Source organism: Erinaceus europaeus, chromosome 12 (genome assembly GCF_950295315.1).
Source record: "Erinaceus europaeus chromosome 12, mEriEur2.1, whole genome shotgun sequence".
Taxonomy (NCBI): domain Eukaryota; kingdom Metazoa; phylum Chordata; class Mammalia; order Eulipotyphla; family Erinaceidae; genus Erinaceus; species Erinaceus europaeus.
Window position 1 is genome coordinate 79,047,987 of NC_080173.1, and position 17,886 is coordinate 79,065,872.

Consider the following 17,886-nt stretch of genomic DNA (forward strand, 5'->3'; position numbering starts at 1 on the left):
GGATGTGATTTAATTATGCCCTCATGCATTCTTAGTGCCTTGATGCTTAAATTCAAGGTGGACATATTATATTTACCCTTCTGCTGAAAGTGAAGGAGGGTGGGATATTTTTCTCTAATTGCCTCACTGAATTTAGGAGAGTGTTTGTTTTGTTTTGTTTTTATAGAAACTTAAAATCTCCCATTTTATGCAGCTGGATTTCTCTTCCTGATCACTGTGTAAGATACACCTTTCTAAGTAGACTTGTTCTTTTGCTGATAGGAATCATTTTATTATGCATTAATGATTGCCAAGTTTATTAAAGTACTTACAAATATAGAAAACAGAGAGGTGTGATTCTTTTTGCCATGCAGATTTTACAGCAGAAGTCTCACTACATAAGACGCCCACACTGTGACTTGCTCAGTGTCCTAGCAGCTTCCCGCCTGCTTTAGGGAGGAGGGGTGTTGGTTGGGGGAGAGGGGCAGCTCTCAGCAGTTGTGCGGCAGGCCTAGGACATCTGTCCTGTGCAAGTAGTCTTCCCTTACTTGGTCTGTCCGTCCCCTTTAGTGTTTTGGAAACACTTTTTCCCCCTTTTGTTGCCCTTATTGTTTTATTGTTGTTGTTATTGATGTCATCATTGTTAGATAGAACAGAGAGAAATGGAGAGAGGAGGGGAAGACAGAGAGGGGAGAGAAAGAGAGACACCTGCAGACCTTCTTCACTGCTTGTGAAGCCACTCCCCTGCAGGTGAGGAGCCAGGGACTTGACCCGTGATCCTTATGCTGGTCCTTGTGCTTTGCACCACATGCGCTCTGGAAGCACTTTTTAAAAAATATATATTTATTTATTCCCTTTTGTTGCCCTTGTTATTTATCGTTATTGTTGTTATTGTTATTGCTGTTGTTGGATAGGACAGAGAGAAATGGAGAGGGGAGGGGAAGACAGAGAGGGGGAGAGAAAGATAGACACTTGCAGACCTGCTTCACCGCCTGTGAAGCGACTCCCCTGCAGGTGGGGAGCCGGGGCTCAAACTGGGATCCTTCCTCCAGTCCTTGCTCTTTGTGCCACGTGCACTTAACCTGCTGCACTACCACCCGGCTCCCTGGAAACACTTTTAAGACGATTTATTTATTAACAGGAGAAATAAAGAGTGAAAAAGGAGAGAGAGAGGGAGAGAGAGAGAGAACCAGGACCTTGAACATGGTGAGGCTTGTGCTGTACTTTCTGCGTGAACAATCTCAAAACAGATGTTTTAAAATAACAGTTTCCTCTTTCCCTGTTTTGTTAATTTATTTTGTATAGCGACAAGTTGAGAGAGATAGGGAAGATAGAGAAGGAGAAAGAAAGAGTGACACCTGCAGCTCTGCTTTGCCGCTGCAGGTCGGGAGCAGGGGGCTTGAACCCGGTCTTTACACACTGTAACATGTATAATCAACCAGGTGTGCTACCTCCAGGCCTTCTTTCCCTGCTCTTAAGTCCCTCTCTCAGAGATATCTCCCAGTTAATGGTCTGGGATTGTGATCAGCATGTCCTCGGTCTGTAGATGGATGACTTGTCTGTAAAGGTCCCGGGTTCCATCCTCAGTTCTGCAGATGCTGGAATGGTGCTTTGCCATTGTCTTTCTGTCATAAAATAAAATTAAAAAAAAATGATTTGGGGTCTGATTTGATCTTCTCTTAGAGGCATACATACACATGTGAATGCTCTCTCATGCATATTGTGGGGTTTTTTTTCCTTTGTTTTGCTTACAAAAAAAAAAAGGAAAGCGCTTCCTATTTTTTTTTGGAGAGGATTTTGTTACACACACCTCTCATCTGATCAGCAGTCTTCAAATATTTTTTCAAGTTTCGTCTTTGTGCCAGGCTTTGAGAGAAGTTGAAAAATTGAATCAGACAGGAACATATGGCCTAGTATGGCAAAGAAATCAATTTGTGCCTGTCACAGTATAAGCTAGAGTTTATTTCTTCATTAATGAATGAGAGTGAGAGAGAGAAGGGGGGAGAGAGTGAGAGGACACGCTGGCACATGTGATGCCGGGATGGACCTCAGGACCTCATGCCTGAGAGTCCACAACCATATCCGCCACCTTGCGCCCAGGCTATAAGCTGTGAACATGGTATTGCAGGAGGGCTTCTACTAATAGTCCATCAGTTCTGTGTCTACATAGCCCTGTGCTTACAGTCCTGTCAGCTGAAGGTCATTTCTCTATGGGCACATCAGGAATTGGGCTAAGGTGCTTACCAAGTAAGAAATGTAGAAATTGTGAGATTTCATCTCTCTTAACCTGACTTTCATCTTATTTCCTTCAGGGCAAAGGAGTCTTAAATTTCAGAATTCCTTGTTTAATAATTTGAAGTATAGAGTTTGAGCTTGGGAAAGGTTTTGTGCAGGCGACCCAGGTATGAAGACAGCACTGCCTAAATTAGCCTCTCCCCAAAAGTTACACAACTTGCTTGTCCTGTAGATTTTTTATTACTATTATTATTATTATTTTAATTGTTTTTTTATTTATTCCCTTTTGTTGCCCTTGTTTTTTTTTTGTTGTCGTTATTGTTGTTGTTATTGATGTCGTTGTTGTTGGATAGGACAGAGAGAAATGGAGAGAGAGAGGAGAGGAAGACAGAGGGGGAGAGAAAGATAGATACCTGCAGACCTGCTTCACTGCCTGTAAAGTGACGCCCCATTCAGGTGGGGAGCTGGGAGCTCGAACCAGGATCCTTAAGCCAGTCCTTGCACTTCATGCCACGTGCGCCTTACCCATTGCACTACTGCCCGACTCCCTATTATTATTATATTTTATGCGAGCACTGCTCAGCTCTGGCTTATGGTATTGCAGGGGATTGAACCTGGGACTTCAGAGCCTCAGACACGAGAGTCTCTATATAACTATTATGCTATTTCCCTCGCCCCTGTAGATTTTTTTTTATTAACACCAGAGAGAGAGAAATAAAGAACCAGAGCAGAACATCTGGCACATGTGATGCTGGCAATCAAACTTAAGACTTCATACTTGTAAGTTTCTATGCCACCTCCCAGGCCACTTAATGGTCCTTAATGTTTTGGACGTGTTGGGAATTCCATGAGGTATAATTAGTAGAAACTACCTTGCTATGTTAAAATTTTCCCTATGTTATCAACTCAAGCAAAAAAGAATAGATTCTTTTAAAACTGGAAAGGTTTTCATTCCTCGGCAAATTTTTGGATTCAGTCAGCAATGCTAGAGCTCATAGAATATGTCATTTCAGTCTTTTCAAATCTAGACCCAAACTGTAATTCTCTCTGGTCTATGACAGCTGCAGCGCAGGAATGAGGAGTGTGGTCTGGTTGGCTCTGACAATAGAGCTCCTGCACAGAAGACGGGGCTGGCCAGTGACTGCTCTCTGCAAAGACTTGTGCTTTCATCACAGCAAATTAATCGGAGCAGTTAACTTAGCCCTCTAACCAGCAGTAGTCTATACTCACCCCTCAGAGTTTTGTAATTTATCTTTTTCCACTGGTGAGGGTGGGACTGCGGTACTTGGAGGGTTTCGTTGAAGACTAAAGAAGGGAGGAACTCTTTATGCCCTGGCCTTGTAATTTGATGGGCCCATTTCTTTCATTTCCTGAACAGACCTCAGAGAGACAAATAGTAGAGACAGGATCTCGACTGTGATGAAAAGGAATCCCTTTCACAAGACTTCTTATTCCCCACACTCCCACTTCTTTCCCTTCTGAGAAATGCTTCATTGAGAAGGGCGCAGCAGTTCTGCTTTACTTAGCTGCCCGCCCCTATTAAATGTTACTAGAAGCTCCCGCTGATGGAGCTTTCCCAGTCTTTTTGTCAGGCTGCTTTCTATAAGTTGTCCCATTTAATACTCTATCTGTCATTCCTTGGGGCTGGTAATAGTAGCATATAGAAGAACTAAGAGTTGGAGAAGTTAAACAGTGTTTGTTTGTTTGTTTGCCAGAGCACTGCTCAGCTCTGGCATAGGGTGGTGTAGGAGACTAAACCTGGACTTTGGACCTCAGGCAAAGAGTCTCTTTGCTTATTATACTATCTACCCCTGCCATTTTATTTGTTTATTTATTTATTTTATTTATTTGTTTGTTTATTTTAATGAAAGAGAAAGAAACCAGAGTGCTAGGGATTGAATCTGAGACCTCAGAGCCTCAGGCGTGAGTTTTGTTGCATAACCATTAAGGCCAGCCCTTAGAAAAGTTAGTCTGTGAGTGTTTGGATTCTAACTCTGGTATGTCAGACCCAGAGCCTGTGTTCAGAGAATTTCACAAGCATGTCCCATCTGAATAAATGGAAGCACCAGCCATGCCATTGCTCTGTCCAAATAGTGAATGATTCTTTTCTTTCTTTTGCTCTCATGTCCCACTCTGTCAGCAAGAGAGCTTGCCTGGGTTACTAAAGCAGTCTTTTTTTTTTTTTTTTTTTTGCCTCCAGGGTTATTGCTGGGGCTTGGTGCCTACACTACGAATCCACTGCTCCTGGAGGCCTTTTTTTATTTTTTCCCCTTTTTGTTGCCCTTGTTATTATTGTTGTTGTTGGATAAAATAGAGAGAAACTGAGAGAGGAGGAGAGAAAGATAGACACCTGCAGACAGGCCTGTTTCACCACCTGTGAAGCGAACCCCTTGCAGGGCGAGAGCCTGGGGCTCGAACCGGGATTCTTACGCCAGTTCTCCCAGCCCCCTAAAGCAGTCTTTTAAATTGTTCTTCTTCCTTTCATTATAATTCATTGCAGAATTATTATTATTTTAAAAGTTAATTTTATTGGGCTGGCAAGATAGCTCACTTGGATAATGTACCTTCTTTGTCGCACACATGATCCAGGTTTGAGCCTAGCCCCCACTACACTGAAGGGAGCTCTGGTATCTTTCTGTCTGAAAGAAAAGGGGGAAAAGTTGACCTGGAGAGGTGAAGCCCCAGTGATGATAAAAGTAATAATAATTATTTTGTTATTGGTGATTTCATAGTGGGTTTGAAATTTTTATTTATTTATGCCTCCAGGGTTATTGCTGGGGCATGGTACCTACACTACGAATCCACTGCTCCTGGAGGCCATTTTTTCCATTTTGTTGCCCTTGTTATTATTATTGCTGTTATTGTTGTTGGATAGGACAGAGAGAAATCAAGAGAGGAGGGGAAGATAGAGAGGGAGAGAGAAAGATAGATATCTGCAGACCTGCTTCACCACTTGTGAAGCGACTCCCCTGCACGTGGGGAGCTGGGGGCTGGAACTGGGATCCTTGTGCCAGTCCCTGTGCTTGGCACCATGTGTGCTTAACCCAGTGCACTACTGCCTGGCTCCCTCAAAAAATTTAAGACTTTAAGGGCTATATTTTCACATCTGTGTGATTCACTGCACCCACTACCAAAGTCCTGTGCGTCTCCACTTTTCCTCTGACAGTCACCATAGTTCTTAAAGTCTGAAAGTCTGAAAGACAGTTTACTGTTTATTTTGCAAGGTCATTTGCTTCAGCTGTCTTTATTCTATGTTTGAGCAGAACCATCTGGTCATTGTCTTTCACCCCTAATTTCATTTAATGTAATCACTTCTGATTCCATTCATTTGTCCCCAAGGATACAATGTTGTCTGTTTTTTAATTGCAGAGTAGTATTCCATTGACTGTATGTATTCCACAATTTCTTTATCTAGACATCTGTTGATGGGCATTTAGGTTGCTTCTGTAGTTTGGCTATTGTAAATAGTGCAGCTGTGAACACGGGTGTATATGTCCTTTTGAATTAGTGTTTTCTTGACGTTTGGATATATGCCTAAGAGTGGTGCCGGACCATAAGGCATTCCATATTTTTGTTTGTTTGTTTAAGGATAGAATTATTATTTTTTAAAAATCTGTAGTCAATCATATCATTACCCTATTTAATTCCTCATGACTGCCAACTGTAGTGAGAAGCTCTAACCTTTGCCACAGCCCACAGAAGGCTCTGTGCTGGGGCTCCTGCTGCTTTTCTTTGTTCATGTCCCCCCAGCCTGCCTTCTCACCAGGCTTATTCCAGCCTCTGCACAGGCTCCTGTGCTGGCTTAGCTCTTCCCCAGGACTTTGCCTGACTACTTCTTTGCCATTCAGGTCTCTGTTCAGATATCACATGCTCAGAGAGGCCTTCTCTGATCATTCCATCTTCACCCTTAGCTCATTTCAGTGGCTTCTTTTTCAGTTCATGGCACTGCCTTCTCTCTTACTCAGAGTGGCTTACACACTTAGTGACTAGGAGATTGTCTGCACAGAGCAGAGGCTCAGTCTGTGATGATTATGTGGTCTGAACTCAGTGCAGTCTGTGATGGTTATGTGGTCTGAACTCAATGCTTCCTTTTACTTAGAAAGCTCTGGCCACCCCCACACCACTCCTTCCACCCTTCGCCTGTCAGCAGGAGTATCCTTCAGTTCCAGCTTAGCCACCCCCTGGGGGAAGTTTTCTGTGACCCTCTGTTGCATAGTTTCATGACAACCTCTACTTTGCCTTCATGGCCCCATCACTGTCTGCGTGATCATTTGATTCCGGTCTGTTTCCCTTTACCTAACTGTAAGCTCCATGCAGATGGCTGGGTCAGTCTTGCTCACTGCTTCAGTGCCTGGCGTGCCCATTTCTTGGGTAGATGTGAATGGAAGAATAAGCCAGTTTTCTTACATCAGTGTGGTCCACAGTCAGAATGTATGCCACTCAAATGAACAAGTGAGGTGATCCTAAGGGCCGAAGACTCCCCCAGCAATCTCCTCAGTATGTTAATCAGGGCAGACTGGAGGAATAGGAATGAGACCTTGGGGATCTTCTGCCCTGACAACACTGAGCAGGCAAACACATTACACAGTCCCCTGCTGCTGTGCCTATACAGTCCTGCCTTTCTTGTTTTACTTCATATTGCTTACATTCATCCATTCAGCACCCCACCAGTGAGCCTGGAGTCCAGGGACACCCTCAGACCATGTTACCAGTGTACACTTTTTTTTCTGTCTTGATTGCAAGGAATTCAGAAACAATCCTCTTTCTACTACTAAAGGATTCTGAGCAGAGCTGTTGAAATCAGTTAACTAACTTGGGTTACGCCTGTCTACAGGATCAAGAGGCTGCATTATCAAGATTCGGCTCAGTAGCACTACCCCCCAACCCACCATCAAGGATTCCATTGCTATTAACTTTTATAACTTTTTGTTGAAGCTTCTGCTTTAGATTCTCTTTCTCACCACGCCCCCTCCTTAAAATATAAGCAACTCTTACAAAGACAACAAAAGCATAGAAATACCATTTGCATGGGGGCTGGGTGGTGGCACACCTGGTTGAGCACACATGTTGCAATGTGCAAGGACCCTGGTTCGAGCCCCCAGTCCCCACCTAGGGGGAAAGCTTTGCAATGGTGAAGCAGGACTACAGGTGTCTCTCTGTAACTCTATCCCTCTCTGTCATCCCCTTTCTTCTCAATTTCTGGCTGTCTCTGTCCAATAAAGATAATAAGAAAAATTTTAGAAAATACTGTTTTCAAAGAACTGTCGCTTTTTAAAAGGCTTAAATTGTTTTAAATTTATGGGGGTATTCTATTTTTATTTTATTATTGTTATTAATAATTTTTTTATTTTGGATAGAGACAGATTGAAATTGAGATGGGAGGGAGAGGTAAGGAGAGAGACACACACACTTGCAGCACTGTTTCATCACTTATGAACCTCCCCCTGCAGATGGGGACAGGGGTTTGAACCTGGATCCTAACACACTGTAATGTTCACTGAACTAGGTGTGCTACCACCCAGCCCCTGGACTATTTTTTAATCCCATATCAGATAAAGAAGCCAAAGTTTAGAGTGTATAAGGCTAACTTTTAGACCTTATTGTTTCTCTGCAGGATGCCACAAAAATCACTGTTTTTTTAATTACTACCTTGAGGTAATGAGTTAATCACAAGGCTTTTTTTTTCCCCTCTCTCTTTTTTAAATTTATTAGTGACTTAACATTGACTTACAAAAGTCTAACACAACAGGGGTATAATTCTACACCATTCCCACCACCAGAGTTCTGTATCCTTATTCCCTCCATTGGAAGCTACAGTAGTTCTCCCAAGGTTGCAGATGAGTTGACTTATTTCTATAACTGTCTGTATTTGTATATACTTGCCCATTTGTTTCTTTTTTAATTTTTTTACATTTATTTATTTATTTATTTATTTTCCCTTTTGTTGCCCTTGTTGTTTTATTGTTGCAGTTATGATTGATGTCATTGTTGTTGGATAGGACAGAGAGAAATGGAAAGAGGAGGGGAAGACAGAGAAAGATAGACACATGCGGATCTGCTTCACCACCTGTGAAGCGACTCCCCTGCAGGTAGGGAGCCGGGGGCTCGAACCAGGATCCTTATGCCGGTCCTTGTGCTTTGTGCCACCTGCGCTTAACCCGCTGAGTTATGCCCATTTGTTTCTATGGTCCTTTCTTCTCTTCCTTTCTAAGTCATACCTGCACCAATTAATACTTCTGAATGTCCTTCCTTTTTTCCTCTTCTCTTTCTGGGTCCTGATGGAGTTGGCATTCAGAGCCCTCTGGTCATCTTCCCCTGTCATTTCTACCTCACTGGGAGTATAAACCAAAATTCTTTTTGGGGGTGCAGAAGGTAGGAGTTCTTGCTTCTTTAATTGCTTCTCCACTGGGCATGGGCATTGGCAGGTTGGTCCATACCCCTAGCCTATTTCTGTCTTTCCCTAGTGGAGTAGGGCTCTGAAAAAGTAAGGTTCTGGGACACATTGGTGAAGTTGTTTTTTGCCCAGGGAAGTCAGGATGGAATCATGACTTCATCTGCAACTTGGTGGCTGAAAGATGTTAAAATATAAAGCAGGACAAAATGATTAATGAACAGGAACCAAAAAGTAGAAATAGGGCAGATGAGAATTGGGATCTTAGTGTGGAAAGAAACAAGGAAGACTGTTTTAGGTATGTTCCTTCTGAGGAGCCCATGACTTTCATAGTTTTTTCTTGAGTTTGATAGCTAACATGGAGTTGGACAAAAATAATGTCTTAGAAGATGGTGTTAGAATTGAGAATAGGGTTAGAAAGCTGGATTAGGGCAGAGAGCAGCTCCCAAACCTGGAGAAAAAAAAAAATCTGTGAATGAAATTAATTGTTTACTCCATTAAGCTGACCAGGACCCATATATATTTATATTTAGTAAAGGAGCCTGTGTAACTTCTGAGTCCCTGTCAGTCTGAGCTCACAGTTCATGGTCACAACTGGGAACATTTTAGGCTGCACTCATTTCAGAACCAGTTTTCTTCAAGTGGCAGGGTAGGATGACCCAGCATTCCTTTAGGAGAGTAGGGCAGCCCATATCATTGCTACTTTATAGGGAGGACAAGTTCCTGGAGAGGCCCACAAGAAGGCTTATGATGATATTCTTGGTGGAAGTGGCCAGTGATGGTAGAAAGAGGAATCTGCTAGAGGTCTAGGCCCATAATATCTGTGTGGGAATCCAATGATTCCCTGACTAGGACCCCAGGTGATAGGGTGGACTGGTATTGACCAAAAGGGCCATTATTAATTGAGCCAGTCTCTTGCCCTTATCCAGCTTTGGTAGTCCTTTCTTTATCTCATGAACTTAGACTTTTTCCCAGTTGTTAAAGCATTGAGGGTCATTTGTTGTATCCAAACCAGCATTAGGTTTATGGGATCTGCCTTCTTTGGGCCTTTCTGCTAGATTGCCAAGCTTATTTGATCTAAGTCTAATCTGTTAAGAGAATTTATGATGCTTTCTTGAGGCCCTTCTACTAGGACCCTAGGCTTATTAAGTCTAAATCTAATCACAGGGGACTATTAAGCACTTTTACTTTGAGTAATATAATTGCCCCTTACTTATGGATACATGTACACCTGTACCCAGTACCCTATGCCCTAGCCTGTATCTAGTATCTGTAACTTTGTTAGATAAACTGCCATCTGAAATGAAACTAGGTAGATCCATATATTGGGAAAGATCTCACCAGACTAGAGGAGTTAGGAGGTTGGCGTCTCAGGCTTGGTGTCTCTGGCGACAATCCACAGTAACAAGTCAGTAGCAGCATATTGTGACATGGCAGCACTGGCTGTGCTTATTTAGTTGAGGTCAGTAGAGGCAATATGACGGTAAGGGATCAGAGAGAAGAAACATGAAGAAATAAGGGCATAATCCTAGAGGTTCCAGGACTAGGAGAAATAAGGATCTTAAAAGAGAATGGAGGGGGTCGGGCGGTGGCGCAGTGGGTTAAGCGCATATGGCGCAAAGCGCAGGAACCGGCGTAAGGATCCCGGTTCAAACCCCCGGCTCCCCACCTGCAGGGGAGTCGCTTCACAGGTGGTGAAGCAGGTCTGCAGGTGTCTATCTTTCTCTTCCCTTCTCTGTCTTCCCCTCCTCTCTCCATTTCTCTCTGTCCTATCCAACAACGAATTGCGTCAACAAGGGCAATAATAATAACCACAATGAAGCTACAACAAGGGCAACAAAAGGGGGAAAAAATGGCCTCCAGGAGTGGTGGATTCATGGTGCAGGCACTGAGCCCAGCAATAACCCTGGAGGAGGAAAAAAAAAAAGAGAGAGAATGGAATGGGAAGGGTTCCTTGTAGCCTTAGAGTTTAAAATAGCTATAGTTAATTATTATTATAACCAAGTTAGTTGGGGGTTTGTTTTTCTATGAAAATCCAATGATTAGGATCTACTGTAATATACTTGATCTCATTATGCTTTATGCCCTTTAGGGGTATTTACTAATCAACATGTCTTAGATACAGACAGGGCCAAATGGTTTTGATCTATCTGACCTAAGATTGTAGGTAACTTAGATATTAAGAAAAAACAACAACTATATATAAAAATATATTTTTAGAGCTCCTTGAACAATTTAAGCCTGATGTCAGAATTTGATCATCTTACAAATTTGAAACATTAGTTAGGCTAAAGAAAATATAAAAGCTATGGTCTAGGCAGTTAGAGAACTTGACATTTTAAAATATATTGGGGGGAATAGACATGTTAAATCAACAGTGATTTTTGAGATTATAAATTAATAAGATTATAATTTCATACTTTTCCCAGAAACAAAGGTCTGTGTTCTCCCTTCTCCCCCAGATAACCACTATAGTTTTCCACAGTCTTGGATGTAGCTTGACTGTTTGTTTGGCTTTTTCATGTTCCTATGTTCACTTCTCTAAATTCCACATATAAGTGAAACTGTCCCGTAGTTGTCCTTTACCTTCTTACTTATGTCACTAAGCATTATCTTCTCCAATTCCATTCATTTTATCCCAAAGGGCATGATATCATCTTTTTTTTTTACTGCTGAGTAGTACTCCGTTAAGTTTATATCACAAGGCTTTCTTTATATAGTTAGTTTCTATCAAGCTACCTAATCTAATTTTTGGCCAAGAATTGAGTCTAAGTAGATTACATGAGTAGAGGCAGAATTTTCTGAAAAATCTAAACCAGAAACAGGTGTGAGGTTTTGTGTGTGTGTGTGTGTGTGTTTAAGTTTTGTTTTGTTTTTTTACATATAATTTATTTATTCATTTACTATTGGATAGAGACAGAGAATGTGAGAAGGGAATGGGAGATAGAGAGGGAGAGAGACAGAGAGACACCTGCAGGTGGGGACCAGGGGCTTGAACCTTGTTATGTGTGAGTTTATTTATTCATTTATTTTTATTTTATTTTCCATTTTGTTGCCCTTGTTGTTTTTATTATTGTTGTTAATGTCATTGTTGTTAGATAGGACATAGAGAAATGGAGAGAGGAGGGGAAGACAGAGAGGGGGAGAGAAAGAGAGACACCTGCAAACCTGCTTCACCACCTGTGAAGCGACGCCCCTGCAGGTGGGGAGCCAGGGGACCGAACCAGGATCCTTAGCTGGTCCTTGCTGGTCCTTGTGCTTCGCGCCACATGCGCTTAACTGGCTGCACTACCGCCTGACTCCCTATGTGTGAGTTTAATCAGTTTTTTTCTTTTTTAAACTTTGTTGTTTGTAATAATCTCTCCTGGTGTCCTTGCATTAGGCAAAGTTATTTACACTAAAGTCCACCTATTATCCCTTGTAGCTTAGTTCAAGTTACCTCATTGTTAAATGCTAAATTGTTATAACTGTCTTTAGAAACTCCCTTGTCACTTGACTTCTTATCTCCAGAAAACCATTCCTTCTCCCTTTTCCTCATCACCAACCTGTCTCTAGAGACAGCCAGAAATTGATAGGGAAGGGGAGATAAAGAGGGAGGGAGACAGAGAGACACCTGCAGACCTGCTTTAACACTCACAAAGCTTTCCCCCTGCAGGTGGGGACCAGGGCCTCAAACTTGGGTCCTTGAGCATTGTAACATGTGCTCCATCAGATGTGGACCACCACCTGGTCCCTCATATTGATTCCTTAAGTGGTCCTATGTCTATATCCATGTTTGATGAGAGGAGGCTGCTATGACTCAAAAAAAAAAAAAAAAAAAAAAACTTAGATGCTTGTGGCTACTGCAGCAAGTTGGAGCTTAACCTCACATCTCCCACCCCTCTCAGTAGCCAGAGGTCTCACATAGGGGTGTATTTTGAAAGTCATGTCCAGGAGTTGGGATGCCATTTTCTCTGGGAGATTCTGTGGTGGTTTTTATAATGAAACTTACTTGGGAAGAGAATTCTGTCTATGATTTAGAATATGTGTGATTCTTTTTATAATATGTCCTTGAATTCAGACTCTTCTGGCATTTTGAGTCCTATCTATTTATGGAGCATCTACTATAAATATACCAGGCAACAGAGAGATTTGGGATCAAGAGAGACGTTGTCTTAGCATCTTAGCATGCAGTTTAGTGGAGCAAAGACAAATTCATGAATATTTACAATATTTACTAAATAGATGGGCAGGGGATGTACCAGGTGGGAGGAGAACACATGGCAGGGACATGCTACCCAAATTTTCCAAACAGGGAGGCTTTCAGAAGAAGGAATTCCTTTCTTTAAGATTTATTTATGTGCACAAAGTGCAAGGACCAGTGTAAGGATCCCGGTTCACGCCCCGGCTCCCCACCTGCAGGGGAGTCGATTTATAGGTGGTGAAGCAAGTCTGCAGGTGTCTGTCTTTCTCTCCCTCTCTCTGTCTTCCCCTCCTCTCTCCATTTCTCTCTGTCCTATCCAACAACGGTGATATCAATAACAGCTACAACAAGGGCAACAAAAGGGAATAAATTTAAAAAGAAAAAGATTTATTTATGCAGGGGCCATATGGTGGTGCATCTGGTTAAGCAGATATATTAACATGCACAAGGACCCGGGTTTAAGCCTTATTCCCTACCCACAGGGTGGTGGATGCTTCGTGAGTGATGAAGCAGGCCTGCAGGTGTCTTATCTTTCTCTCTCCCACTCTCTCACCCTTCCCCTCTCAAGTTATCTCTTTCCTATCAAGTATAACAAAGAAAAAAAATGAAGGAAGGGAGAAGGAAAGAAAGAAAAAACGGGGGAAGGGGGCTGGGGAGACAGCATAATGGTTATACAAAGAGGCTGTCATGCTTGAGGCTCTAAGGTCCCGGGTTCAATCCCCTGCACCACCATAAATCAGAGCTAATCAGTACTCTGTTAATAAATAAATAAATAGATTTATTTATGAGAAAGAACCAAAGAATTACTCTGGCACATAACTGGGATGGAACTCCAGACCTCATGCCTAAGAGCACAATGCTTTATCCACTGTACCACTTTCCAGGCCACCAGAGGAAGGAATTTCTAATATGAAGACTAAAGGATGAGCAAGAGTTTAGCAAGAGTGGGATTGGAGTTGGGTGGGCAGAAAGTTTTCAGGAAAGTGGCAAAACACTGTGAAGGCCTAGAGGTGAGACAGTGGTCTGTGCTGTCTCAGTTATTCTTTACTAGTCCAGACTTCAAGATTCAGCTGTTGCAAAGACTTGGAAAAGCAGAAGACCAATAGGCAAAGCTTTCGATTTAGTTAGAATATACCTATGTCTCTCTCATGTCTTCTTAGCAGAAAAAACTCGATTCTCCATCACCGTCTACCAATCCCTTCTTGGAAGACGAATCAACACCAGAGATGGAAGAACTGGCCCTAGAGAAAGGAGACTTAGATCAAGTAAGTCTGCTTTCCTTTCCTCTTCTCCTTCTCCTCCTTCGCCTCCTCCTCCTCCTCCTTCTCCTCTCCTTCTCCTTCTCCCCCTCCTTCTCCTCCTCCCCCTTCCCACTTCCCCATCCCCATTCCCTTCCCTTCCCTTCCTTTTCATTTCATTTTTAATACATTTATTTATTTTATATAGAGACAAAAATTCAGAGGGGAGAGAGAAATAGAGAGGGAGAGAGACAGACACCTACAGCACTGCTTCACCGATTGTGAAGTTTCCCCCTTGCAAGTGGGGCCTGAAGGCTTGAACCTGGGTCCTTGTGCATTATAGCATGTGCACTCAACCAGGTACACCACCACCCAGCCCCCCTAATGATTTTTTCTGAAAACAGTCACTTTCAACATGATCCTTTGGCTATTGACCACATTCATCAGTGACAGCTTTGGTAGTCTTTATAGAAAGCCTTTTCAGAAAAGACATTTAGAAAATTGAGTGCTACTCATATATCCTCCACCAAAGACCTACCTGTGTGTAACTGGGGAAGGCCATCCTCTTCGACCGAGCACGCAGCTTTGGAGCTTTCTCACCTCACATGGAGCGGTGAGGGAGGAAGGGGACACCCTCATAGCCAGCCAGATCAGCTGAATTAAGCCTGGTCAGTGAGGTGACAGATGTCACAGGCCGATCACCTGCACATCTGAGACAGTTCACTTGGATAGTGCACTTGTTTTGTTGTGGCTGCAACCCAGATTTGAGCCTGGCCCTCACTGCACTGATGGAAGCTTCAGTTTTCTTTCTCTGTCTCTCTACATCTATCTTTCTCTTTGAAAAAGTCGGTCTAGAGCAGTGAGGCCCCAGAATATACCAAGTGAGAGAGCAAGCCTCCCCTCCCCACCTCTGCTCCTGTGGAGTCACACCACCAGAATTAGCAACACACAGAAGTTCAATTAGCTCATGTGGTGGGCAGTGGAATTCTGCTCTGCCTCATTCATCAGGACTGGAACCTGTCGGCTTAGCTTTCAGCTGTGCTTTCATCAGGTCTGGTGATGATGTGAATGGCTGAAAGATCCCCGGTGAAGCAGTGAAGCTAGTGCTGACAGTGAGGAGAGGCCACACCTCTCTGTAAGCTGATCACTGTAGGTCTGGAAACCATGGGGAGGCCTGGAAACAGCAAGTGATCGTTGGCATATTTGGAGAGTGACTTTTTAGAGCACACCAGCGCTTTCATTTCCTTTGGTTTTCTCACTCCAGCTCTAAATTTCTTCCCCCTCATCCTACAGAGGGGTGTTTTCCTTCCACTGCCATTTTATGACAAGAGGGTTAAAGCAAGAAATCAGAACTTTTTTCCTTTCTGGATCAGTGATCGTTTCTTTTAAAAATTTTCTACGTCTGGCTGCTGGAAGATTATTTAATAGCATTGTCTTGCTCCAGACACCACTAAGAGGGGGTCTGGCTGAGCAGACGGCACAGGGAAACAAAAGTGTGTCCGTTCACTTTGCAGTGAACCCTGCATTCCTAGCTCCATGAGGGCAGGTTACAGCCCTGGCAGCGGTGAAGAGAGCTGACTTTCCAGGAGCAGTTCTGAAGTAATGCAGTAAAATGTGTCTGGTCCATTGATTAAATCATTGTAAAAACGTGGATACCTCACATTTTTGTGGTACTTTATATGTGCTTTATCTCATTTTGTCCTCGTGGTGCCTGCTTCTCATTTTATAGGATTTCATATGAGCTGCAGTACCCATAGCTTAGAGAAGCCAAGGGTTACACTGTTTGGAATCAGAGGAGCTAGGATTGGAAGCCAGATTTAGAAGTCAGAGACTAGAATTCCTTCCTGGTGCTCTTTTTATTAGATTGTGATGTCTCAATAAAAAGTAGACTGTAGAGAAATGAATCCCATGGATAGAAATGAATGAATAAAACGGAAGGGGCAGCTCAAGGCTGTGTCCCAGAAAGCTGTGAGATTAGGTGTCATTTATGTAGTTCTATCATTTTTTAGCACCTGGGTTTTTGCTGGGGCTTTGCACCTACATGATTCCACCAGTCCCAGTGAATCTTTTTCTTTTTCTTTTTTTTCTTTTCCTTTTTAAGATAGAGGGTAGGAGACAGAAAGGGAGAAAGAAACAGAGAAGGGGAGACATCACAGCACTGTTCTACCTCTAGTGAAGCTTCTTCTTTGTATGGCGTTCCTGTGTGATGGCTTGAGGCTTGAAACTGGTTCCTTGTGCATACATTAAATCGCACACACTACCAGGTTGTCATTAAAGTTCGGGGCTCCAGCAGGCCGGGCTAGCTTCGCAGCGGCAGACAGAGACGACCAGAGACACACGGCTGGGCAGAGAGGCTTTATTCACGAGCGGGCAAACGTGCTCTCCTGTCTTTCTGCTCTGGCGGCAGATAGAGACCCTTAAACTAATCACCACACAGATCTGTCCTGCATCCTCTCACACGGCTGCGCCAAGAACTCTGGACCTACGTAGCATAGGGGGCAGGGAGAAAGAGACGCGCCAAACTAGCAAGGGCCAAATAATTCTCCTGGCGGGGGCGGGGGGGGGGGGGGAAGCGAGACCAAACCAATGTGAAGCATACAACACCAGGTGATCTGTTGCCCGACCCTCAGATGTCGTGATTTAAAGCCTATCAGTTAGCGTGGTAGGAAAAACAAAAGATTTCTTCTGACTAAAGAAATGCAACTTTGCAATCAGGGAGGTGACTCAGTAGCTAGCCCTGGATCGACTCCTGGCACTATGTGACTGAGTAGTGCTCTGCTCTCTCTCCCGCTCCCTTCACTCATAAAAACAAACGAATAAATATTTTTTAGAAGTTATAATGGCTACATCTTTCACATTTTGGAAGGAAGGACTGGGGTGGGAAGGAGGAGCTTGACATAGAGTGTATTTTTCAGGTGGATCCCCCCCACCCCCGCCAAGGCTCCTGCAGCCTCTCTGTATTTTCCAGGCCTTCATAGCAGCTCATGACTGCCACTGTCATGTCCAAAACTGTTCTGAGTTAAAAAAAATAATAATAAAATAAAAGAAAGAAAGAACTGTTCTGAGCAATCTCAGATGCTTGCTGTGCTGCCATGAAGTCCTCCCTTTTGTTACTCGTCTCTAAGTATTATTAAACCAGTCTGTGATAGACTCCCTCATCACCTACAAAATCAGTTTTGTCCAATAACATGACTTTTCTTTCTGATACAACTTTTTGCTTACTTTGGAAGCTGTTAGAAGGACCAAAAGCCTGCCTATCTACATCAAGGGGCTAGTTGAAAGCATGTTACCCATACCCCTGGCCCCTACCTGCAGCGGGTGGGGAGGAGGGAATGCTTCACTGGTGGTGGAGTAGTGCTACAAATGTCTCTCTGATTCTATTTTTCACTTTCCATCAAAAAGGGGGTAAAAAAACAAAGGCCACTGGTAACACTGATAACCTGGTGGCTATCAAGAGGGCTAGGGAGGACACAGAGCACATGCAGTTACACGGGGTAAAGCAGAGTCACATGGTGGGATCTGCCATCATTTGACCACATGACCTTAGGAAAGCGATTCACTCTTCTGGACTCGCCTGGTTTCTTCATCTCTGGAGAGAACAAATGGCTTTCAAACCAGAGCCTTGGAAGCCCCATCAGATATGGGAAGCTGTGAGGAGACTAGGACCCTAGTTAACTCTACCAAATAGTAGTTTTATTTCAAGTTATTTTAATCACTAACTTCCAAGTCAAATTTCTTTTATTTTTTTAGTGAGGGTAGATAGCATAATGGTTATGCAAAGAGACTTTCTTGCCTGAGGTTCCAAAGTCCCAGGTTTCCCAGGTTCAGTCCCTTACACCACCATAAACCACAGCTGAGCA

The 17,886-nt window shown here is 43.2% G+C and overlaps 1 protein-coding gene across 6 annotated transcripts in view; it reads left to right on the top strand.

The window, feature by feature from the left end:
- Positions 1-17,886, top strand: part of VPS53 (VPS53 subunit of GARP complex) — a 190,585-nt gene that overhangs the window by 107,303 nt on the left and 65,396 nt on the right. For 3 of the 6 annotated variants that reach the window (XM_060204109.1, XM_060204108.1, XM_060204106.1), the window contains one exon: positions 13,952-14,053. In XM_060204109.1, the coding sequence (XP_060060092.1) occupies positions 13,952-14,053 (102 nt within the window). Of the gene's footprint in view, positions 1-13,948; positions 14,054-17,886 lie in introns of all 6 variants that reach the window. The other 3 variants (XM_060204107.1, XM_060204105.1, XM_060204110.1) reach the window with 1 other exon arrangement.